General features: G+C 37.6%; 1 protein-coding gene across 1 annotated transcript in view; it reads left to right on the forward strand.

The window, feature by feature from the left end:
* CNTN3 (contactin 3) overlaps positions 1–25,802 on the forward strand; it is a 356,028-nt gene that overhangs the window by 108,501 nt on the left and 221,725 nt on the right. The window contains exon 3 of the mRNA XM_086697583.1: positions 18,682–18,808. Coding sequence (XP_086553709.1) covers positions 18,682–18,808 — 127 coding nt within the window. The remainder of the gene's footprint in view (positions 1–18,681; positions 18,809–25,802) is intronic.

Below are 25,802 nucleotides of genomic sequence, written 5' to 3' on the forward strand. Positions count from 1 at the left end.
TAGGGAGATGGAGAGATTAAGCTCTCTGGTCTCTTCTTATAAGGACACTAATCTTATCATGAGTGCCCTGTCCTCATGGCTTCATGTAATCTTCATTACCTCCCAAGGCCCTATCATATCGAGGAATAGGGCTTCAACATATGAATTTTGGGGAGGACACAAACATTCAGCCCATAACGGGTAGGAAAGATTATTTAAGTCTGGAGAAAAGTGTAACATAGAATTGGATCCCGGTCATACATGGCAAGTATGTAATAGCTTTGATAATAATGACAATCAATGTATATTGAAGTGTTCTTGTGTGTCAACCCCAGCTTAAGCAGTCTGTTTGTATTTAATTATTGCAGTGACCCTTTGAGCTAGGTATTATTACAAATATTATTACTTTATAGAAGGAAACCAAGGTACAGAGAGATTACTACCTTGCCTAAAGTCACATTCCATTTTTAAGTGTAGCCACATTTCAAACCCAAGCCGTGTTTCTATAGATCTATGCCGTGCTGTGCAGAGTCACGTGCAGCTATTGGGCACTTGAATTATGGCTAATCCAAACTGAGATTTGTTTTTTTTTTTAAGTTTTTGTTTATTTATTTTGAGAGAGAGATTGGGGTGGAGGGGCACAGAGAGGGGGAGAGAGAGAATCCCAAGGAAGCTCCTCACTGTTAGCACAGAGCCCAGTGTGGGGCTTGAACCCATGAACCCTGAGATCATGACCTGAGACGAAACCAAACGTCGGACGCTTAACCAACTGAGCCACCCAGGTGCCCCAAACTAAGATTTAAGTGTGAAATACTGGATTTCAAAGACATATTTTGAAAAAAAGAATAGATGATATCCTATTAACAATATTTATATTGATTGAAATGTTGAAATAATATTTGATAATATTGGGCTATATATAAAATGTGATTAAAATTAATTTCACCTCTTTCAATTTCCTGTTTATTTCTAGACAATGTAAATTTTATGTCTCATTTTTTTGTGTGTGAGAACATTGAAGTTCTACTCCCTTAGCAAATTTCACTTATAGAATACATTATCAAGTATAGTCGTATTTCCATTATAAATTAGATGTAGAGTCTGTGCCCTTAGCACAATTGAGAAGTGGTAGGGAAAAAATGAGGTTGGGGTAGAAATTGTTAAGCAAGAAATGATACCATTTTAGCTTTGCTGTAAGACCAGTGTCTCCAAAGGATGTTTGTAGGATATATTGGAAGGAAGAAAAACAAAAAGGAAAGATCTGCCTGTGGGTTATTGTAGTACATGAAGTGAGAGATAACTCATACCCAAACCAGGGTAGTTGGAATCACAAAGTGAAGACTAGAGATGAGAGAAATTACAGTCAGAATTGAAAGGGTATGATGAACAATTGGATAGGTCTACCTGGTGAAAGAGAAAAGATAGTGGAAGGGGACTCTCGAGGTTTCCAAATTGAGTGGGAAGTTAATGAGACACTTAAAAGAAATAATAAACACAGAAGGAGTCAGGGATTTGGATGTGTTTTGAACTTACTGAGTTTTGAGATGCTCAAAGATTGTCAGGGTGGTATGAGCTGCAAGTCACAAGATGAGATCCCAGTGTGTGGGGGTGGGGGAGGGGTGGGCACGTGGTATCCCAGCAGGAGATTCAGATGGTGAGGGGTGTTGATTGTGATAGCAACTGGTGAAACTGTCTAAGAATGATGGATGGAGAGTCAGACCAACCCCAAGGGCAAGTGTGAGGAGTAAGGAAAGACAGAACACAGCTGTGGAAGGACTTTCAAGTCAACAGGGTAAGGTGGAAACTGAGGAGTTATTTCAGGAAAAAGGAGGTGGAAGGAGATGGAACCTGCGGAAAAGCTGCTTTTTCTTGTGAACAGGAAGCCCTGAATTACCGGCGCGCAAACCTTTAAGGAAGAAATACTTGGCAAGAAGGAAGAAAAGACATTGATAACAGTAATCTTTGATAAAATGGATTTATTTGCAAACATACACATACATGTATTCTTGCACACACACTCATATATTCCAGGCTATGCCCATCTTGTAAAAGAGAACAGTGTGGATTAGAACATTTGGGGCCCTTATCCCCAGTCACATGACCAATTACTGGTCCAGTGGGTTCTTGATCTAGATTGTCTGAATTTTCCCCTGTGAAGCTTTCACCTGCAGTAAGCCTTTTTTGAGTATGGTGTATTGTAGATCCTTTCAGAGAAAAGAACCAAATGGTTTCTCCTTGATACTGGGTAAGGGAGAATATTGATACTGATCAGTGTTTGGAAGACGTGACAGCCCAGGTACACATCGGAATGAGTTGCCTATTAAAACCATTTACATGCATTTGCCATTTTCTCCAGCTACGCTTAAGGTGAATAGCCTTAAGAGAATGGACAGAAACTGAAGTGTCCCAGGGAGGTTGGGCTACCGAAAGCAAAGTGGTTCTTTGAATACAGAGCTGTTCCTGAGTCAAAAAACTTCAGACTTAATTAGTATTACCTGTGCAGGAATTGCCTTAGTGTGCCAAGTGGCCTAGGGGATCAGAATCCCATTTGTTATTCAATGGGATTGATAATTGGTAAGTCGTAGTCCTGGCTTCTGTATTTATTTCTTTTGTCTTTCCTTCTTAAAAACTGCATTGCTGGGGTGCCTGGGTGGTTCAGTCAGTTACACGTCTGTCTCTATAGGTTTCAACCCCACATTGAGATTGTCTCTATCTCTCTGCCCTTCCCCCACTCTCACGTGCGTGCATGCTGTCTCTCAAAATAAACACTTAAACAAAACAAAACAAAACTGTACATTGTTTTCCTGGAATGAATTGTGAACACATACTAATGTTTATTGCTTCAAGTAACTTGCTGATTCATCTTACCTACTGCTGAGTGTTTGGGAGATTGGGTCCTTACGCTGATGTGCATTTCCTTTATACTATATTTGTACCATCTTGCTAATCATTATGTGAGTTTGATTAGATGGAAATACTCATCAGTGTGGAAATAGACTATTTCCTCACTATTACCAGTTGCCAGTCCGTGTCTTTGAGCTTGCATAAAAATATGGACCACAGCTACTTGGCTGTCCTTATTGGCAGGCACTGTGCAAGGTTTTGGTTTTTTTTAACATGTTTTCCTATAATTCTCACATCAACTATATAGTGTCCAGTTCCCCCACATTTTCTATCTTTTGTTTCCTCCAAGTTTTAAAACTTTTCTTTTTGCATGCTATGTCTTTGAGACACTCCAGCAGTGAAAAGGCCTGCAAGGATATTCCTTGAGGATCCCTTCCCTCACTTTCCAGGGCAACCTTGCATTGACCATGCATTCTTTCCAAGCCTTACCCACACCCCAACCCTGTCCCTACTTGTGTAAATTCAAAACTTGGACAAAAAATGTCCATTCACAGGGACCAGTTTGCATCCGTATTGCTTTCAAAGAAAAACCCTAACTAAAAAACTGCAGAATATTTTAGTTTGAGAACTAAGGCTCTTTGTTCTTGTTTTGTCAGTGAGCCCTGGCTTGTCATGTGCTTTTTTTATCCCTCATGAATGAGATCTGCAGATAAAATTTATGTTCACTTCTGCATGTTGCTTCCTTTGAACATCAGCTGACACTTTCAGTTCAGACAATGTCAGATGACAGAACTCCATGATTAGATATGCAACATTGGATGCTATTTTAGATAGAGATACTGTAAATTTCAAAGTACTTGATGAGAACAATATGCAGTAAGGAACAATCAAATTATGTATGCATCTTAACGTATATCTGTGCATATAATTTGAAGAAACTTTGGGAGGAGATAGTTATTTTATGTTTTGTGATATGACTTTCATAGTTTTAAAGCAGTATGACATAATTGAACAGATTTTGGAGTTTTTATTTGCCAGCCACCATGGCAAGAAGAGGCTTGGCCCATTTTGCGAATTGTCCACTGATTGCCGGTATTTTTTTCTTTTTCCATAAGGTCAACTCCCAATGCCCACAAGGAACACCACATTAATTTCTTTAAGCAGTGTCAGTAAACACAAGGAGGCACATGACTTACAGAAATGGATGAGATGTTAGAATTCATTTGTCCATCTGTACACAACCATATAAATGAAAATGATTGAGCAACCTTTATATTAATTTTTTATCGTTAATCAAATCACTGATGCAACAAATGGAACCAATAATAACTGCCATTGCACTACAAATTCAATTGTGAAACTGTATGTCCTTCCAATACTACTACTCATAAAATTCATGTTACATGGTTAAGATTAAGACACTAGCGATGATGAGGGGCACCTGGGTGGCTCAGCTGGCTGAGTGTCTGAATTCAACTCCGGTCATGATCTCTCAGTTTGTGAGCTCAAGCCCGACATCAGGCCCTCTGTTGTCAGCATAAGCCTGCTTCTGATCTATTCTCTTCCTCTCTCTTTGCCGTTCCCCCACTCACGCTCTCTGTCTCCCTCTCTCAAAAATAAATAAATATAAAAAAAACTAGCAATAGTGAAGTGTTTACACAACAGTCTGTTTTGAAAAATACCTACTGAGTGTAAAACAGTGTACATCTTGGTCATGCTACGTTGTGGATATTTATTGATTAAAAAGAAGAAAAACAACAAACTTAATGTTGGGAAAAAAAAAAAAAAAAAAAAAGACAAAAACTCCCCGTACTGCCAGCAGGCCATTAGATTTACCAAAATGCTTCCTTTTCCACCTTCTGTTTGGCAGCTCTTCTGTTGGTATTTGACTTACTACTTTCTCTTTGTATTATCTGGGCTTACTTTTCTTATTTTGGGGACTGCTGGAGACAAAACTAATATTCCCACCTGTCACTTAAACAGGAGGCAATTTGTTCCTTTTAACTAAAAGGACAGTTGAAAAAAAAAGGAACGGAGCATGCTCTCTATTCATTCAGGTAGGCCTGAGCCCCAGCTCGGGATGTGTGACCTTGGGAGTCTCTTGCACAGAAGAAACTGCTCTTTTCCTGGACGTACTGCATAGTGATCGAAGGCTCATCATCTGTTTGTGGAAGGTGGTTAGGAAAGAAACCTCAAGGACCAGTTGCGGTGGTGTGTGACGGTGTGGTGACTCATGAATCCATATTCTCTGAACCTGTTACTCGATTCAGTTTTTTACCTGGACAGCATTATAGGATCTGCTGGTCTGAGAGAGTGAAACGTGAACACCGCTGTTTACATTGGCTCTTGTGACGTATTCATGGTTTCTTACAAGCATGTGAACATTATTTGCTCTTTCAGTCCTACAAGCAAGAAGGGTGATCAAGGTTGCCCTTGGCTGGACTTAAAGAACCCAGGCTAGTCTGGGGTCACGGGCTGCCCTTCTGACATTGTTTGGCATTGCCCGTTGACATGCAGCCCTACTAAGTTTCAAGTAATATTCAAAGAATATATGAATACTGGGGGTAGTATTTCCCTGTTGCGGATTATTAATGGCAGCATTTCCTATGCCCTCTTGTTCTTAGAACGTATGCAGCAGAGAGGGCAGTCTGTATACGCCCCCCAGGGAGTTTTCAAGGCAGATAGCAATCTGCAAGTGTTTTCATATCAGCCTTAAGGTTTTGAAGCAGAACTCCTGGATTTTTCATTTCCATATAAGGTTTTCATTAACAAGTGTTGTTTTATAGGTTTTTAAAATACCTTCTGTAATTAAAAAAAAAAACTTTTTTAACGTTTATTGATTTTTGAGAGACAGAGAGAGACAGAGCACGAGAGGGGGAGGAACAGAGAGAGAGGGAGACACAGAATCTGAAGCAGGCTCCGTGCTCTGAGCCGTCAGCACAAAGCCCGATGTGGGGCTCGAATCTGCAAACTGTGAGATCACGACCTGGGCTGACGTCGAATGCTTCACTGAGTGAGCCACCTTGGCACCCCACCTTCCATGACTTTTTGAATAGAAAACAGAGCTTTTCATTCTCATGCTGTGAGTGTGTGTACAAATATGAATGACAAATAAACTCAGACATATGTATAAAAAATACACGAAGAGGTCATATACAGAATATATGTATGTAGATAATTATGAAGAAGAGGCTGTTAACCAATGTACTACATGGGTTTCTGAGTACCCATGCATCTTTCAGTTAAGGAATGATATTTACTGTAGCATATATAATGCCACAAATGCCTTTTTTTTCTTTTTGCTTGATTACACAGCAAAGCAAATATAAAATACTCGGTGCTGTGGACATTATTCCTATTATGGGAGAAGAGAGAAAATAAACATTCAGCTAATGACAGTATAAAAGGAACTAATGCTTTTTTATTGCCTCCTGGGGTTTTTGAAAGCCCTTTGCTGGTTATTTTGTTAAGTTTCCCATTGATACTACTTTGGCGGGTAATTATTTGAACACAGAAAGGAGGGTAAATACCTGTTAGAGAGTTGTCTCTCCGTGAGAACTGATGTAGTAGGTGTTATAAAAATTTCTTTTTTTTCCATATTCTTTGGAGTTACCACCCCACATAGATTAATAAGGACCTTTTGTCTTAGACATAGTACTTGCCGTTATTTGCTCAAACCCGATAAGTGAACACAGGGGGCAGTGTTCAAAACTACCATGGAGATAAGGACAATTCCATTCCATTTTTCATGCCTTGTAGATAGGACGCTCTAATGAGTGAAGCCATTTATTAGACTAAGTTCTCATAAATTATTGTTCCTCAGTCAGATTAATTAAAAGTTTGATGCAAGGGCTAAGCAAAAATGGGCAATAATATCAAATTCCATTTACTGTACTGCTGCTGCATTTAAAATATTGCTTATCTTTGCATCAAAAACCCTATAATATTGATATCATTCCCATAACTCAGTGGCTCAGAAAGCTTAAATGTTTTGCCGAAAAAGGTAGATGGTAGTATTGAAGGGGAAAAAAAACATGTCTGTCTCTATGCAAAGTCACTGTCTCCCCCAGCCCCACCCCCCAGTTAAACATATTCCTTCCTGAAGCAGGTGTTGGCAAACTTTCTCGTGCAATATTCAGGTAGTAAATATTTTGGGCTTTGTGTACCATATGGTCTCTGTCATAACTATTGTGCTGTTATAATGTGAAAGCAGCCATAGACAGTACATAAATGAGTGAGCATGGCTGTCTTCCAATAAAACTTTATTGATGGACACAAACTTGAATTTCATATAATTTTCATGTGTCATGAAATATTACTCTTTTGATTTGTGGGCCATACAAAAACAGATGGCAGTCGAATTTGGCCTATGGGCATAGTTTATCGACCTCTGTCCTAAAGCATAAATACATTTTTTTAAGATTATTTTTTTATCAAGGATTTATGTTATCATGTGCAAAGTATTTAGCAATGTGCTGTTAGAGAATAAAAAAGGGCACAGGTTCAGAAAAAAAGGAGACAACCTGTGCACAAAATACTAATTATACAGATGCTTTGGGAGAGTTATAATCCAATGCACCAAATTGAATTTCTGATAAAGTGGGATTAATTTTGACTGGAGTATCAAAAGAGACTCTCTGTCTTGAAGGATAGGAGGCAAAGCATTCCAGGAAGAAGAATTGTGTAAATCAATTCAAGATAATTTAGTTGGTAAACAATTATGGGTGAATTCCTTGCTAACAACCTGATATGTCTTACTCCCCGTGGGGCTGCCTTCTGGGAAGACAGAATGCTGCTTTGTGTGGTAGTGCAGTTTGGGATTGCCATGGGAAGAAGCTCTGATTTTTTTTCTTAAGGTTAAATTTGACATTATACCTAATACTTTTGGACTTTTAAATGAGGCTATTTCAGGGAAGTGTTTGTGTGTGTGTGTGTGTGTGTGTGTGTGTGTGTGTGTGTGTGTATGTTCCTGAACATTTTATGATCTGAGTTTAATAATGTTGCAGGGTAGATTTGGCCCAGGAACCACCTGTGTATAGGTCTGTAAACCAAAATCCCCAAATATATGTAATGAGTTGCATCTATACATTTCATATAAGTAACGAATCTCAAATTTGAAAAGTCCTCGAAAGACAATCTTGTTCAGGCCCTCTCTGAAAAGCAAGTGTGTTTTCTAAGTAAACCTCCCGTTCTGAGTTGAAGATACAGAAGTGTGCAGCATGCACAGGCAGCCAACAGGTGACAGATTCAAATCTGAGCATTGCATCCTAACCTTAGGAGATTTAGACAAAAGAAAGAAAGTAAGAGTTGTGTGTCAGTTATGTGAAGTAAATTCATGGTTCGCTTAAACGATTTATCCTGGACCTGAGGATATTTTGCAAAGGGAGTCATTTCATGGGTAAGTAAAATGTGTACAAATGCTGGCCTCTCTTGAAAGTAACTTTAAACAACTTCTTTTTTTTTTAATGTTTTTAATGTTTATTATTTATTTTTGAGGGAGACAGAGCAAGGGTGAGGGAGGGGCAGAGAGAGAGAGAGAGAGAGAGAGAGACAGGGAGACATAGAATCCAAGGCAGGTTCCAGGCTCCGAGCTGTCACCACGGATATCTACATGGGGCTCAAACTCCCAAACTGTGAGATCACGACTTGAGCCGAAGTCAGATGCTTAACTGACTGAGCCACGCAGGCGCCCCCTTTAAGCAACTTCTTTAGAAATCTGAGTAATGAGGCAGCCCATCAAAAGCTCAACTTTTTTTTTTTTTAATTTTCATAGCCTCGGCAGCTGTTACATTCAAATAAGTCATTGAAATCCAGAAATGGGGCTTTGCTTCAGCACTCAGAAGTTATATACGAGATGACTGGTAGAGTATTGCTTTTAGAAGTGCTCTGTATGTGTGGTTTTGCTAAAGCTACTCTTGTGTAGTATCAGTATTTTCAGTATTCAGGAGAGAGTGAATGAATTGTAGGTGGCCAACATCCTGCAAATTTCTCAAACAGAAATAGCCACCTAATGATGAGAGGATATTTTTTAAGAGTCATAGATGCAGTCATTCACTTAATATATGAATCTGTATTTTTATATGGTGAATTATTGCAGTTGGACACACACATTCCCATAGGAGATAGGGTGTTTGCTTAGAATTATCTTGAGAATGCCAAAGTCCTTTTTTATTTGATCAGCATTAACATTTTGTAAATTAAAACAATTTGCAAAGAAGCATAAACACACACATGTTTCTATTCTGACACCGAGTTATCAAGTACAATATGATTGGCATGATTAGGAGGTAGAAATGTGTGTTGAATATATTCAGTGTCTTCCAAAGTTTAAAAACTGGGATGAGGGAAATGCGAGTGAAAAACAAGTCAAGGCAATATATAGGAGGATAGGGATATCATGATGAATAAAGTACACAGAAATCGTGCTAAGAATTCTGAATGGAGAAAGGTTACTAAGTGGCGATACTGAGTAAAAATGAATGAAGGAATTGAGTGATTTTCTTTAGACTTCCTGCATAACTGTGTCTTTTCATACATATCGCCAAATGCTTCTCTAGGATCATGGCACCAAAAATGTATAGAGAGCGTTCATTTTAACTCATCCTCTGCAGCCCTGAGGATCATTTATATTTTGTGTCAGTTATTAAGGAAAGCATAACATAAAAATGAGTTTAATTTTTTTTCTTTACCCAGAGCATTTAATACTCAGAATTCGGTGACTCCGTAGATGCAAAGTGTCTAGTACAGAGCGTGGTGATCAGTGTCTGTTTTACCTTCAGATGTTGATGTTTGAGACTGTGCATGTGTTTAATCAGTGTATGTAATGAGGGATTTTGCTCCATATTATACAGAACTAAGAAGCGGTGTTTTTCAAAATAACGTAAAATACATGTTATTTGCCAAGGTTACCAGCAAAGCATAATAGTTTTTGCTCCCCTTTGCAAGACTACAGAGGATTTAGCAGTTCACAAGATTTAGGGAAGGCCCTCTTGTCATTTTTACATCTTGGGACCACAAATACTCTTTCCATTTTGAAAGTAGACAGTTCATTTCCTTCATTGGCAAAGTTGGTTTCATTACTAAATGAAGGAAATTAAATAGCTTGCAATCATAACAATTCCCCCCGCCAAATAAATAATCTGGGACCTTGATGGCAAGAGAGGCATGATTCTAGACCAGGGATTATCAAATTGTTATCAAAATCCCAGGGATAGGTGATGAGCTTAATATGGAAGCTTATGTCTGGCATTAACAAAAAAAGGAAAATATTTTAAAGCAGATGGGATAAAATAGCGTTGAAAAACATGTTATGATCTAGAATGAAGTAAAGATCACTATTCTTTCAGGAGATTTTTTTTTATCAGTTATATGTATGAGTATGTATACACACATGCTGTGTCTACAATAAATCATGATGAAAAATAAAATTTAGTTGTGGGTAAATGAAAAATTATGAGTAAATTTGAGAAATTATTTAATTATTCAGATGGAGGCAGCACTGAGATTCTCCCCACCTCAACCCCATAGTTCCAGACACAGTTTTGGCAATGGTCTTCCTCTGTCCTGTTTCCCTGCATCTCTATAACTACTGCACAATGCAGCTTAATATCCCTTTGTGGTCTAGAAAGAAAAAAGCAGGATATACACAAACATTTGCAAACACTCAGCTAGCTTCTGCTTACCAAGGTATAGGCCAGAAACGATTATGCTCTAGTCTAATAAATGAGATTACACTACAAAAATACTACAGAAAGCAATCACCAGCTAGTATTACTTCTTAATAGCTTCTCCATTACAACTGATTTATGATAGAAATTCTTTATTGTATAGTTATTTTTTTCATAGAAACAACAGCCTTGAACTGGAGTTCAGTTTGAACATTCTCAAATACATGAAGGGAATCATGCCTGAGTCCCATAAAGCCTTGACCCAATCTTTTTGGTAAAGAATAGAAACTACAAATATAATAATCTCTATTAAAACCTTTGAGGGAAGGATGCTAAAAAATGTTTTTAAAGGAGTTGATTAATGAAGTCTTCAATTCAGTGTGATTGGCGAGAACCTTGTGAATTTGCATATGTCAGAGATGGTCCATGAAAATTGGTATAATAGAAAGTGGGGATATAAGTGTTTTTCTTTTCAGACAAATGAGCCATGGATCGTACACTCCTGGATGTATTGTGCACATTGTACACTGCATCTAACAATAGCACTGAACTTTTTGTTTGTCAGGTAGAGTTGCCATTAAACCATCTAGCGAGGACAGTATAACTATGGGTTGAGGATTATGGAAGGATGTCAGGAAGGTTCTAAAGCACTATAAGTAACACTCATATAGAAACAAAACATATTGTAAGGAAATCAATTTGACAATAAACTTCATATATTGAAAAAAAGAAACAAAACATAAATTTAAAGAAACAAAGCCATAAAGCATTATGAAAACATTTAGTATACCAGGAAATTGGTTAACTATTTCATTTAGCAGTTCAGACAATTTAGGGAGGGCCCTCTTGTCATTTGTGCTTCTTGGGAGCACGAATACTCTTTCCATTTCGAAAGTAGACAGTTCTTTTCCTTCATTGGCAAATATCAGAAACACAGATATCAAATATAGGCGCTGGCCTAAAAGTATCAAAGTAAAATGTTAGGCACCCTCCAAATAATCCCACATTCTCTTTTTTTACTCAACTATAATACAAATTGAATATTAATCCAGTGAAATAGATCATAACTTTCATCAAAGTATGTGATGGATGTGAAATATTTTAGAATATGAAAATTCTGAAATCCAGATATCTTAACCTTCAACATGACCAGAATGTACATATATGTTAATGAGTATGGACATTCTTCTGGGTTTTTTAGACCAGTTGCAATGAGAGAAAAATGTGGTTTTTGCTAAAGTTTTGTCATGTTTTGAAATAGTTCTGCCACTCCACAGAGAATTTTTTTATTGAACATTTATTTCTAGCACCTATAAAGCTTAAACAGTCCTTTTCAGTTTTTAATTCTCTAATATTGAACACTGCTTCCCATGCAGTTTCTTCATTTCTGTTTATGGACAAAATGTGAAATACAAATTGTGAAAATAATTTAGTAAACCATTAATTTAGCAAATTAAATAATTTTATTGCTTTATATTCGTCTCTCCTATGCTCTCATACTCCAGGTGTCTGTCTGCCATACTCCAGCCTTTTTCTTGTAATTTAATTGCTTGATAACATTTCCAGATGTGGGAAATGGATAAATTAGTTACTCCTGGTAAGCTTTTCCTTTTTCGTTTTCATCATAACTCTACTGTATTGGTGTTTCCCTTTTTTTCTAGCATGTCGGTCATAGTACATTCAGCTGCACATGACAAAAACCCTTTAGAGGTTTGTTTTTCTAACATTCGATGTTTGGACTTAGGCAGTTCATTTCGGTTCAGGAACTCAGCGATGTGAGGGCTCTGGATTAGCTTTTCTGTGGTATATGTATACTTCCTCTCATGGTGTCTAGATGGCCATAGGGATTCCCAGCATTACATCCTTCCTCACAGTTTCCATATCAAAAAGGAAAGGAAGCAAGGTCAGCATTTCTTTCATTTTTGTTTCTTTGTTTCATTTTGTTTTCCTCAAAATCAGGATTGGGACTCTTTCCTAAAAGTTTTTAGCAGATTGTCCCTTATCTTTTGTTATAAGGTCGAATTATGTCCCCCTCAAAATTTGTGTGTCGATGTCCCCAGAACATGACTTTATTTGGACATAGGGTCATTGCAGATGGGATTAGTTAAGATGAGGTTATTAAGGTAGGCCCTAATCTGTTATGACTGGTATCTTTCGAAAAAGGGAAAATTTGGACCCATAAAGGGAAAATGACCTGAAGGGACAGAGGGAGAAGACAGCCATCTATAAGCCCAGGTGACAGGCTTGAAACAGAATCGTCCCTCATGGCCCTCAGAAGGAGCCAGTCCTGCCCATGCCTTGACTTGAAATTTCTAGCCTGCAGAACTATGAGACAGTAAATTTCTGTTGTTTAAACAACCAAGGTTGTGGTACTTTGTTGTGGCCAGCCTTGCAAACATATGTACCCCTCTTTGGCTGTTACTGGTCTCATACATAGCCCAATCTTCCTTGTCTGCCCAGCTCTCCAGTCAAGAACTACCAAGAGTTCAGGGTACGTAATTTATCTGGTGCTTTCTGTATCTCTGATGAAAGGCAGATTCTGAAGGCAAGGAAATAGAATAGGTAAGAGATGTTGAGTAGACAACCACCATTGTGCCACAGCTAGTTTTTGACATGCTGCATGGGTTAGGCATTCAAATATTTGTTAAAGAAATGAATTATCTTAAGATTGGATTCTGTATCCTCCCTTGACTTGGGAATATAAATGGAATTTTATTTTTGTCATTTCTGTTTGGTTGGCATTTTCTAGCTTTAAGCCACCAATGCCAAAAAAAAAAAAAAAAAAAAAAAAAGATAATGCCCCACTACTATAAAATGTTTCCATCTTTTATTTGTTTTTTTCCTGTAGAATAGTAGGACCAAGATCTCATTTCATTGGTGACCTATAATTTTTACTTTCTCTGACCCAGGCTAGAGCTCATTCTGTTTAGTATGGGTGCCTTGTAAGTACATTGGGACTATTCCTTTCTAGCTCCTTGTCTTAAATTCTGCTTTAAATAGTAGGCCTCACTCTAGCTCCCTTTTGGGATTGACCCTCTTCATTTCTAAAGATCTTTCTGTTTTTGCATCATGTAAATATGACATAAATAAGTGAGGGAAAATAGGATATGTTTTCCTTTTTTCTATAGGAATTTCAGAGATAACATTGTGGTCTTTTAGGAATTTCATTTCTTTTAGTAAAAGTAATCCAACTGCCTGGATCCTTTGTCTATTTCTCTATGTCAGTCTTCATAAAAACTGTATAGAGTATGACTATTAGAATTGATTGGCTGCAGTTTGATCTTTTAGGTGACATTACCTTAGGAACTTATAAAGCTGGTACTTACATTCAAAGGTAGTTACTTCAAGTAGCCTGTGGGTATTTGGGGAAAAAAATAACACCTCGTGATTGGGCTTTTGGACTGATTAGTCCTGTTCGGAAATGTTATATGCCCTTTATTTTAGGCTGTAAACTTAACATGGAGCTTTGGAGCTAGGCTAGCATATCAAAAAAATGCTCCTGTCACAAAAAGTAAAGTTTAGCATCAATCTAAATGTTACATCGAATCCATTTAGCCAGGCAGGAGGCTTCCTTCTGTTCTCAGCCAAGCTTCTTTTTGCTGGTTATGAATATCCATGTGAATTGTCAAGGTTCTGTCCTTTTGAGGATCAAAATTCATTTTTGAAGAAAATGTGGGATAATTTCTTTTAGATGAGCAAAGACTTCAGAACCTATTCCTTTTAAGTTTATATTGCTGCCAAGAGACTACATTATATCCCAAGCAGCTCTCATCACCGGTTTCATTCTGGTGAAGCAAGACTGAGTGGCCTTTGTCTCTTTTCAGAGTATGAAACATGGACTGACCTGTCATGTTTGATTATGAATTTGTACTTACATTTTAGGAAGCTTTCAAATGCCTGCTAATGGTCTAAAAAGCCTTTAGGAGCCTTAAATTTCAGAAATGGTGGGTGTGCACCTCACAGGCTGGGAGCCCCAGTGTTAGCAGAAAATATTGAAGTTGAAAAAGCAAGCTGATGGTTCGTTTTTGTCTTTGACCATATTTAGAACTGTGTGGTTTACTGGGAAGGGAAGCGCACCCAGAACATGAGCACTAGGGTCTGATCACAGTCTCTCACAAAACAAAACAAGACAAAACAAAACAAACCTGTGTTGCCACGGTTAGGTTGTCTAATCACGCTGTGCCTCATTTTCTGCTGGAGAGACCAAACAACTATAAGGTGAGAACATAATCTCTGAAATTAAAATCTCAGCTTTGTCAATCACTAGCTATAAAAAAGCATCTGCCTTAGGGACACCTCAGTGGCCCAGTCAGTTAAGTGTCCAACTTCAGCTCAGGTCATGGTTCTTGGGTTCGAGCCCCATGGCGGGCTCGATGCTGACAGCTCAGAGCCTGGAGCCTGCTTCAGATTCTGTGTCTCCCTCTGCCCCTCCCTGTTCATACACACACACACACACACACACACACACGCCCACACATACTCTCTCTCTCTCTCTCTCTCTCTCTCTCTCTCAAAAACAAATAAAATTAAAAAAAATTAAAAGTATCTGCTTTATAGAGAGTTATTGAGAATTCCTTCATTCATCTTATTTATTCAACAGATTGATAGGTAATATCTCCCATGTTATAGGAGTTGGGGATAGAGCAAAGGATTAGACCCAAATAGCAAGCACATATGCGAACATGTATGATGTTCACATATAGTGAGATACAGCAAGATGTGCTTTGATACCTCTGTGAAAGGTGGAAGTGAGAGGTGGGTGGATGGACAGTCACATGTAAGCTGAGAAGAGTTCTGAATGACAAAAGGAAATCAGACACAAGAGTAACAAGGGAGGTGGTGGCTCAGCCCAATATGACAGCAGTCATCATTGTCTCAGAGGCAGAGACAAGACATTGGTGGCACAGGGTGCCGGTATGGCTGGACCTCATAGCACAGGAGATGGGGTCAAAGGTAGCCTGGGGATAAGAGAGGCAAGGCTTATACTTTCCTTAGTACAGGGCCTGGCACATAAATATTAGCAAATTAGCTATTGTGATCATTTTCCCAAAAGGGTCTCAGAATGAAAAGTTTTCTAGTTATTTAACACCTTCATTTAAAATTAATAAGGGTCTCTAGAGAAGAATTAGATCACCATTTTGGGATATGACTTATGTTAGATGGTGATTGGATTGCATATTTGGGTTTTCATTGTGGCCACTTATAGGAAATTATTAAAAACACCTCTTTTTATCTTTTTCATGGAAATCATCCCTTTCTTATCTCTAGCTAATTTTCCTTCTGTCAGCTTCTCTCCCCAATTTACCTGGAATTTTTAAATCTACACCATTATGTTACTATAGTATTGTTGTCAAGTGCTACATATGTTAAAGTTTTTCAGAAAAATAATGCAATCCCATATCCTAAGTGAAATAAAGTGTCCACTCAAAGTAAATCAAGAGCTGTTCCACCAGAAAAAAAAATGTTATGAAAAATCCACATTTGTAAATACTTACAAATAGGCATTAGAATTAGTTTCAGCTTCCCAAGACCATAAATTTGATTAATGAAGCTGATTATCTATTTATTTATTTATTTATTTATTTATTTTTATTTTTATTTATTTATTTTTATGCAATAAACTTACTTGGGGGAAAAATTTAAGAAAATCACAACATTGGATCTTTTGGATTAGGGGCATTAGTAGCTATTTCAAAATCCATTTCTTCTGAAAGTTCTCCTTTTCCACAAAGAAAAGTGAGATTTCCTACCTTGTGTGATTTTCCCCTCAGAGGTAAATAAAGACTGGGGACTAGAAAGTGTAGCAAGCTGCCTTTTTTTAATGTTAATTTTATTTTTAAGAGTGAGAGAGAAGTGTGAGGAGGGAGGGGCAGAAAGAGAAAGATAATCTGAAGTGGGCTCTGTGCTGACAGTAGAGAGCTTGATGTGGGGCTCAAACTCACAAACCTTGAGATCATGACCTGAGTTGAACTCCAAGCCTAACCAACTGAGCCACTCAAGTACCCCAAGCAAGCTGCTTTCTTAAGGTGTGGTAGGTAGTATTAAGGGTTAATGGCATGTTGATTTTGCAGGGGAAAGGTGTTCAGAGTTAGCAGACTTTGAGGTTTGAGTGCACAGTCCCTAGACTACCTGCATTTCTAACACCAGCTGTAAGTTCTGGCTTTGATAATTTGCTAGGACTGACAGAATCACTGAAAGCTATTATACTGATAATTCTGGCTTATTTTAGGGAAAGAATACACGCTAAAATCAGCCAAATGAAGAGACACATCAGACAATGTCTAGCACGACCCCAAATGCTAAGCTTTTGGTGTCCTCAGGATGAATAAACCTCCTGACACTGATGTGTGGTAATACACAAGGACTATTGCCACCCAGGGAACCTTGCCAAGCCTCAGTGTCCAGAGTTTTTACTGGGGCTTCATTACATAGTTAGGACTGATGAAGGCACATGCAGTGGAGCTCAGTTGCTCAAGTTAGATCATACCCTGTGAATCAAATCTTCTACCTACAATTACACGGTTGATCTTTGTGATGTTGCCAGTCCCCATCCAAGACTATCAGTATGACTGGTCCCACTCTCAGATGTAATGTGGCCATCACAACCGTAAACAAAAGCGTTTCTATCATGTATGACATTGGTTACCTGCCAGAAGCTGAGAGCAATAGCCAGATGAAGGGCAAGGCTACATTCTTGGAGCAGAAGGCAACTGGCATCACTGCCTGGATTCTGAAATCAGGTGTTCTAGAGTGTGTACATTCTGAAATGCAGTGTGTGAAGTTGCCCCTCACTCCTGGCCACTTTTGGGCCCAGTGCTCCTCTTCTGTTCATTGGAAATCATTACCTCTGTGAAGATTAAAGAACATGTAATGGCCACATAGGATTCACACACTGGCTTTCGCTACTGCTGTTTTCATCATGTCAATGATTATTTACAGTATTATTTTATTATCCTCATAATTATGGTAAATATTTCTTAGGAATGCTGTTCCTACTTGAAGTAGCCAAAATATAAGTTCATAGTTTCTGGACATTTTTTCCAGCTTGTTTTCTTTGACTACTCATGGGCTCTCTTTGTCTCTCGGTTTATGCATTCTTTGCTTCAGCAGGAATTCTTCCAATTTTACTGAGCTTTCCAAGATAGGAGAATGAAGAGTTTTCTTTTCTTTTTCCTGTGGATTCATTTGTTTTCAGAAATGCACTGGTGATGATCGTACAACTAAAGTAGCATAAGCATTTGTTGATGGCGTTATCTCGTTCCTTTTTAAATTCATAGCACAAAGACAGATGTGTGTGTGTGTGTGTGTGTGTCTGTGTGTGTAAATTCTCAGAAAGTACTCAAATTGCCTTAACTAAAGTAGAAAACCTTTTAAAAGATACTTGCTTAGGGTTGTAACCTTCTTTTAAATTGGCTGGTAATAAAATGGAAATACCACCAAATGTTGAGTATTGGAGGTCAAAACAGAAAAATAATATCGTCAACATTCGGATTTGTATGTATGGCAGATTTTATGAGAAAGATCATACTCAAGTATTCAACTTATTTTGAAACAACTTTCATTTTATAAAGACCCTTATGACAAAAAGAGCCCCTGTAATAGGATATGCATCAGTGAAAAGTTAGGTAGAGTTTATAATATTAAAAGTAATTACTAGAGGGGTGTCTAGGTGGCTCAGTGGATTGAGCATCCAACTCTTGATTTCAGGTCAGGTCACGATCTCACAGTTTGTGGGATCAAGCCCCATGTCAGGCTCTGCACTGACAGCTTAGGGCTTGCCTGCCATTCTCTGTCTCCCTTGCTCTCTGCCCGACCCTCGCCCCCCACCCCCGCTCATGCATGTGTGCGTGTACACTCTCTCTCTCAAAAGTAAATAAACTTTAAAAAATATATTTAAAAAGATTAAGTAATTAGTACAGGCTTATTTATGCTTTTAAGGTTTTATTAATATAGCAGTGGTTTTCATACTAATGTTCATTCTGTCATACATGTTATTAGGCTGTTAATGGTGTAACTGAGCCTCATTGACAAAGCAATACCTGCAGAGCACGTATTGTAGACCAGGGAAGCAATCCCTGCTTTTTCTTCGTTTGCTTTAAAGAGCAGATACTTGTTGCTTATTTTTCTTCTTCAGTTCTAGAATACCTTTTCCTTATTATGATTGCTTTTTGGATGTCTCCCACCCCTACAGGTGAGCTTCTCTTACAAGGTCCAGTGTTCATCAGAGAGCCCAGCAACAGCATTTTCCCTGTTGGTTCAGAGGATAAAAAAATAACTTTAAATTGTGAAGCAAGAGGCAACCCTTCACCTCATTACAGGTACAGTGGAAAGTTTGCAAATCCAAATTAAGAAATAACAGTGTGGCCATTGTGATTTTGGGGTTTTTTTTGCTTCAATATATGTATGGCATCCGTAAGAAATAATACAGGAAACTGCAGTTGTATGCTATGTTCAGCAGTTCTGATACATAAACATTGGATCCATACTGTATATATTTGATTCATTATTCACTTTACAATGAGATTCCTTGTTTTAAAAAAGACGTAGAAGAATATCTTAAATAAACAATGCATTTTCACTGATTTATAGTGCAATTTAATTTATAAATTCATTAGTTTACGTGCACTCGTTGGGAACATATCCAAGGTGGGGATAAAATCAAATGTTTCAAAGGTAGTTAGAAGTCATAGTTTTTAAAAAAGTTACTTTTGGCTATTTGTACTTCTTTCTTTACCATTTTACCGACCATGTGTGTGAAGGTTTTACTAAGTATAGGGGAATAAAGTACATTCTTACTAAAGTTATTTTCATTATTCTAAAAGAGAAATTATATTAGTTTAGTAGATTTTTTTTCATGTAAGAGTATGTATTTTTCAGATTACATGAATAATACTTGTTCACTGAAAACCATCAAACATCACAGAAAGGTATAAGGGAAAAAAGTCTGAATTCCCATCTGCTTAAGATAAAAATATTAAGATTTGGAGGTTGATGGTGGATGATTTGGATGGGATGGGTATTTACTTTTTTTAAAAAATCACAAGATTAACTATTTTTACTGTTATGTGTGCTTAGGTGACCCAATTTAATGAAGAAATGAATTATTTATAAACAGCATATGCTGCTTTCATATAAGTGGCAATGAGAAAGTGCTCGAGGCACCTTGAGAACAACATGCTCTTTTGAATACTGTGAGCGTTTGTCTCGAAAACTCTGTTTATAATATTAGTTTCTTGGCAAAACCTCCTCTGTAATCTGCAGAACAAGCATACTTCAGCCTGTGTTAATAAAATTCTAAGTGGTAAGAGTACTAATGCAGACCTTATAGAACTTCTGTTGTTTTCTTAATCCATGTAAATAATAGAAGCCAACATTCATTGTTCAATTGGGTCAGCATCGGGTTAGAAGGTAGACCTTTGTATTTTTACATCTGGAAGTAATCTAAGTTAGTCTCTTTCAATAATATTCAAAGATATATTTATTGAGCACCTGCTGTGTACTTTCAACAGAATACACAATGATTCCAGGTTACTGGTCAGAATTGACAGAGGTGCTAAAAAGTTTTCTCTCTGCCTCTTCCTCACGCTGTAGAAATAAGAAAAGTATAACATAAAGTTAAAAAAATACAAGAATCTGTATTTTATGAGTTAGTTCAATTAATCAAACTTGAGCACATGTAACATCTGAAAATATTTTCTTCTTTGGAAGAAAGATGAATACATCAACTTTAATAAAAGACGTTATCCTAGAAACATTTTTTTTGCCAGCATTTTCATTCATCTATTCATTTCTCCCTGGAACAGAAGATTATCCTTTTAGATATGACTGTAATATGATAAAGAATCCATATGAATGACTCATCTGTGGGCTGTTTCTCTGTTGTCAGTGAAGTTGTATTCCTAGCATTTATCTTATGAATAATTTGATGATAAATGTGTTCAGGGGAAAAAAGATTTAGTCAGACAAGAGTGTTTTTCTAAATTAACAGTGTAATTGTATTTGTAAACTTTTATCAAATAGCAAGAAGTCTTGAGGTCAGAAATCCAGAAATAGCCCATTGTTGCGTTAATTTCTTTATATATCAGGTATTTATTGTAATGCCAGAGAGTGTCTTTAAACATACTGATGCCATGTGTAAAATGTTGATGAAGAGGTCCTGCCATTTACACAGTGCCTCTTAGGTTTTATGCTGTGGCCTGGGATATGGTGTGTTCCAATTTAAGCAGAATCTGTACCTGAGACCAGGAGATATGCGACTTAAATTGATACATCAGTTTTGTGTCTGACAAATGAAGAAATTTAACATGGTAGATATGGTTCTAAAATACTTGGTTTGTAGCCAGATTGAGCAGACACTTTCATTATAGCTCTAAAGATTCTCTAAAGTTAAGACTTGTAACCAGTATAAAATTCCACTTAAACTGAAGGTTTATAGTCACTAGAAGTCGAGACCTTGAAAAAAAGCATAAGGGAACCTCTTTACATTGTGAAAATACAAGGCTTTCCTGTAACAACAACTCCCCGTTATTCATGTTATCTGTGTAAGATGTTATGCCGAAGGAATAAATGGGAGTTTACAACCCTGTAGGCTGTAATTATGACCTTATCTACTTAGGCAACACCTTCAGTTATGGCCTGATTTTTTTCTCCTATCTTTTGACTTTAATAGTCAATCATGGAATAGTTTGTAGAATTCTTTAACAGGAGAAAATATGCTTGCTTGTTCTTATTTTTTAACTATCCTTTAGAAACTACAGATAAATGGTATAAATATGGAAAAGCACTGAAGTTGGGGATTTGCTTTTTGACATGACATCAGAGAAAGGATATATTTTTATAAGGGTTTATAAGGATAAGCAGTTAGATAGATAGATGGATATCAAGGGGAAAATCAGTGGTTCATGTGAAATTTACAAGTTGAAGACAAATCCAACCCTGTTTCCCAAGATTTGAAATAAAGTTTAAGAGTCTGAAAAAGAATACCCTTTGAAAGCCCACAGCCTATCTTGTAGACTGGGGCAAATTTGTCTGATGAGAGATATTTTCTTGGTTCTCCCATTGGGTAAAAAGAACTCTTAATTGGCCATATTAGATATCCAAAAGTTCAGAAATTCTCAAGAGAAATTACTTGTGTTAGGGTTTAATTGAGAATTTTATTCTTCTCCCCACCCCATCTCCCCACCTAAGCCCCAAAGCCTATATTTAAAGGTTAATTAGTATTTATTCTCATTGTAATTGCTGATGATGACAGAAGAGATTACCCTGAGGGAGTATTAGTAACTTTTTTAAGTGGGAGGGATTTTCCCTGACTTTTCGTAGGGTTATAAATGTCCATTATTTCACAATTTGCTCACATGGAAGACCCCAGCTAAGTCACTTCTACTGATGCCATTCAGCCTTTAAAGGAACCACATGTTTGAGACAGACTGGGGCAAAATATGTAGATACCTAATGGCGACCAGGCAGGTAAAAAGCTCAAAGAGGTGGATGTGCCTTGAGAACATATAGAGACATTGAGTAATGACTGGAAACTATCCAACATTCAGCCACAAGCCTATTGAATGGTGACAACTGCTTCTCAGCACTAGCCAGTGATTACCATCCAGGAATCCTGGTCCAGTACAACAAAAGCTTTTCAAGAGATGTTTTAAAATTCAGGTGTTTTCTCTTTGGAATCTCTTGTAATGTAGGCCAAAGAAAATAAGTCTTAAAGTGAAATGTGGCCCACATGGGTTTTATGTTTTCAACATTTATTCTAGCTTGAGACTTACGAGTTGTGTTGTCCAATGTGGTAGCCAGCAGCCCAAAGTTGACCCGGGAGATTTAAATCAGTTACGTTAAAAATGTATTTCCTCAATCAGAGCAGCTTTATTTCAAGTGCTGAGTAGACATGTGGGGCTAATAGTTACTGTATTGGAAGGAACCAGACCATTTTTATGCTTCCATAAAGTTCTGTTGGATGGCTCTGCTCTAGACTGATCCTTGAATCCACAGCTTTTCTGTTTTTTTGTTCTCCCAAAAAGGAAGTAACCACAACCTTATTGTCTTCCAGCTCTATATAATAAGTAAACTATGTTAATAAAGTACACTGTGAACAATATTGGATATACAAGTTATATGGACTAAGTATCTTTGCAAAATATCATCTCCCCTGGCCACGGTTTCTCCATTTTAGGTATGGTTCCCTGTATTGGAATTTACTGCAAATCAACTAAATGCATTCAGTTTAAGGTAGAAGAGGAAAATAAGAGCGACTAATTGCTGCTCACCATTTATTGAAAGGGTAAACTGTAAGGAAGAAAAATCTGAGTTTTCTTGTTGCCCATATATACACAGTCACACACACACACATATGTACACACACACCACGTATTACTGTACATGGTACCACATGTAGTAATACATATGGCTCCATATATGTACTACATTTGTATGCACTATATATGCTATATATATTCTACATGTACAGCATGTATAATATTTTGATTGTATGCACTTTTTCCCTTACAATATCTTGTTGCCATGTAAGATCTGATGTCACTGTTATTTCACTTTTATGCTGCAAGACAAATAAGTGTTTTTGTTCCTCTAAGTTCTTTTGGCCTGGGGTGCCTGGGTGGCAGTATAGCCACCGGTTGAGCATCCAACTTTGGCTCAGGTCACGATCTTGCGGTTCATGAGTTCAAGCCCCGCGTCGGGCTCTGTGCCGACAGCTCAGAGCCTGGAGCCTGCTTCAGATTCCGAGTTCCTCCTCTCCTCCCCACCCCTGCTTGTGCTGTGTCTGTCTCTGTCTTTCAAAAATGAATAAACATAAAAAAAAATTTTTTAATAAAAAATAAATTCTCTTGGCCCTTCGGGAGACAAAATCCTTTCTGCTAGATTAGTAGGCCTGATTCTCTGTGTTTATCTTCATGCTCAACAACTTTTAGCATCCCGACTTCTCCAGCTGATCAGTTCTGGTCCCCACACCTACAGTCAGCTGTATGAGCAATGACATGTTCACACGGTTGGCATGATTGCTCACCATTAAAGAGTAAAGAATATCTATAGTGCCGGAGGGAGGTGGAGGTAGACAGCATCTTTTACAGAGCATTTTAAACTTGGCTATGTTACTGCCTCTCTCATGAAGCCTTCTTAATATCCGCTATACTGGGGTCCATGCTCCAATGATATAGTGCCCATTTTACTCCATACCTACTTGCATGATAAAACTTACCAAGATGAAATGTGTGATTGTCTTGGTAGGATGTAACCCCCTTAAAGGTGAAGACGGTTTGTTCTTCACCCTCACCTTCCAAATGCCTAGCAAATAGTGCATACTGAATTGGAGCATGAAAAAAAAAAATAGAATGAAGTTAATGGGGGAAAACAAAGCAAATTTGGGATTAGGTCATGTTTAGGAGTCAAGAATGTCATGAAGGATCAGACGGTTAGAAGTGGTCAATAGTACATTTTAGAGCATATTCTTAAGTGTGGATCGATTCCTTTTTTGGGCTCCATTTTAAGACACATCGCCCGTGAGGTGACAAAGCTGATTGCATGGAACACAAAGCTTACTTATATCCTCCCCTTAGCAGCTGGAAAAAGAAGGCATCTTTCCTACTAGTGTCATCAAAAGTTCTGAATAGTGTCAGAAAAAAACATGACATTTAAAAACTGCTAATAGTGTGAGCAATCAATATCCAAGAAAAATGTAGAAGTTAGATTTTAGATGTTACAGACAGAATTATAAAAAATAATTTACATCACAATTGGTGCTGTTCTTTCTTGGGTGTTTGCAGTGGAGTGAAAAGGCAGGATAACACATAAGGACCAAAGCCAGGTTAAGTCAGTTGGGTCACATTCATATTCTTAACTAAGCACTGAGGCCAAGACAAGGATTGTTCTGAGTGGTCAGGTCAAGTCATGTGAGGAGTGGCCTCTTCAAAGGGAGTGAGGGAGCACTGCTACCAGAAAAAAGCGAAAACAGGTACAGAGAAAGCACGAATGGCAAACCTCTTTTATTATTCTTGTACCAGTAATTTTAAGGCAATCAGTGATCAATCTGTATGAGGCTATAACTATGTAAACTAAACAGTTGCTTTTAATCCCAGTGTTTTTTTCTTAAATATGTATGTTTAAAATTTATCTATGAGTGAGAAGAAATGGAAATCTATGTCATAAGACACATCTTAAAAACTCAATTTTTAAAAAACACAGCATTGCAATTTAACTCGTTTATATCTTTGGCAATTATTGCTGAAGCCTAACTAGTTATTTTTGGATAAAGTATTGAATATGCAAATTTAGACATTCATTCTTTCAAGGGCTGCAATTATTCTCATCACTTCAGTAAACATATTAACAAACATTGCATTTGAACACAAATGCATTTGCTTATTAACTTGAAAGCCACATCTAAAACCACAAATTGCTTCTGTGATTAAATTCCTAATTTTCCTGTCAACCCCCAAATAAAGTATTGCCCGTTGATTTAACAAGTGTTTAGTGTGGGCTTATTTCCAAAATTTAGCCCCACTCCCTAAAGATTTCAGCAAATTATTTTGTTCTCTTCACTTTATGTTCAAGTCTAACGTGTGATGTTTTCTTTTTTCTACCAGTTTATTGTTTGTATTTCCGTTTTCCTGACCAGATTTTGTGTGATAGCATAGCTATCCTGAAGGACATGAGCTTTGTATAAACAACTGTGAGGTGAATTGTATCCAGGGATTATTTTGAAACTACCTGATGTCAGTCAGCTTAGTTAGTTTCACTTTTAAAGGGTGACAGTCTCCAACCTTGTTATCAGGTTCTAGTGAAAGACCCGTTTTAGGGCTTGGTGCCTGAAATTATAGTGGCAAGATATATCTATGATTATGTTCATGATTGTTGTTCATGCCATTGAGGTTTTGTGTAAGGGTTGCCATATCATCTAATAACTAGAATGGTAAGTAAAGAAGAACTAGTTATTAAGTAAATGAAAATAAATATGCATTCCTTCCTCATCTTTGAGATGTTTGTTTCTAATGTGGCTGACCACAGGGAGGGACGACTATATGCAGGTTAGTTATGGCTAAGTTACTCCACTCAGGAAACTTCTATGAGACCCTACCATGCACCAGCTATTATGGCTGATGGTGGGAATTCAGCAGTGATTGAAACACTCATCATGCATTGGAGGTCATGCTTTCAAAAGCACCTTTCAACTCTGAAAGTGTAGGCTTTTTGTACTGACTTAACTTCTTACATAAATTCATGTTTGCATGCACACACACACACTCTTACACAGTTTGTTCTTTGTGTTGGAAGGCAGTGATTCTTGTACCCTTAGTC

Source organism: Puma concolor, chromosome A2 (assembly GCF_028749965.1).
Source record: "Puma concolor isolate L17-30 chromosome A2, mPumCon1.1.hap2, whole genome shotgun sequence".
Taxonomy (NCBI): Eukaryota; Metazoa; Chordata; class Mammalia; order Carnivora; family Felidae; genus Puma; species Puma concolor.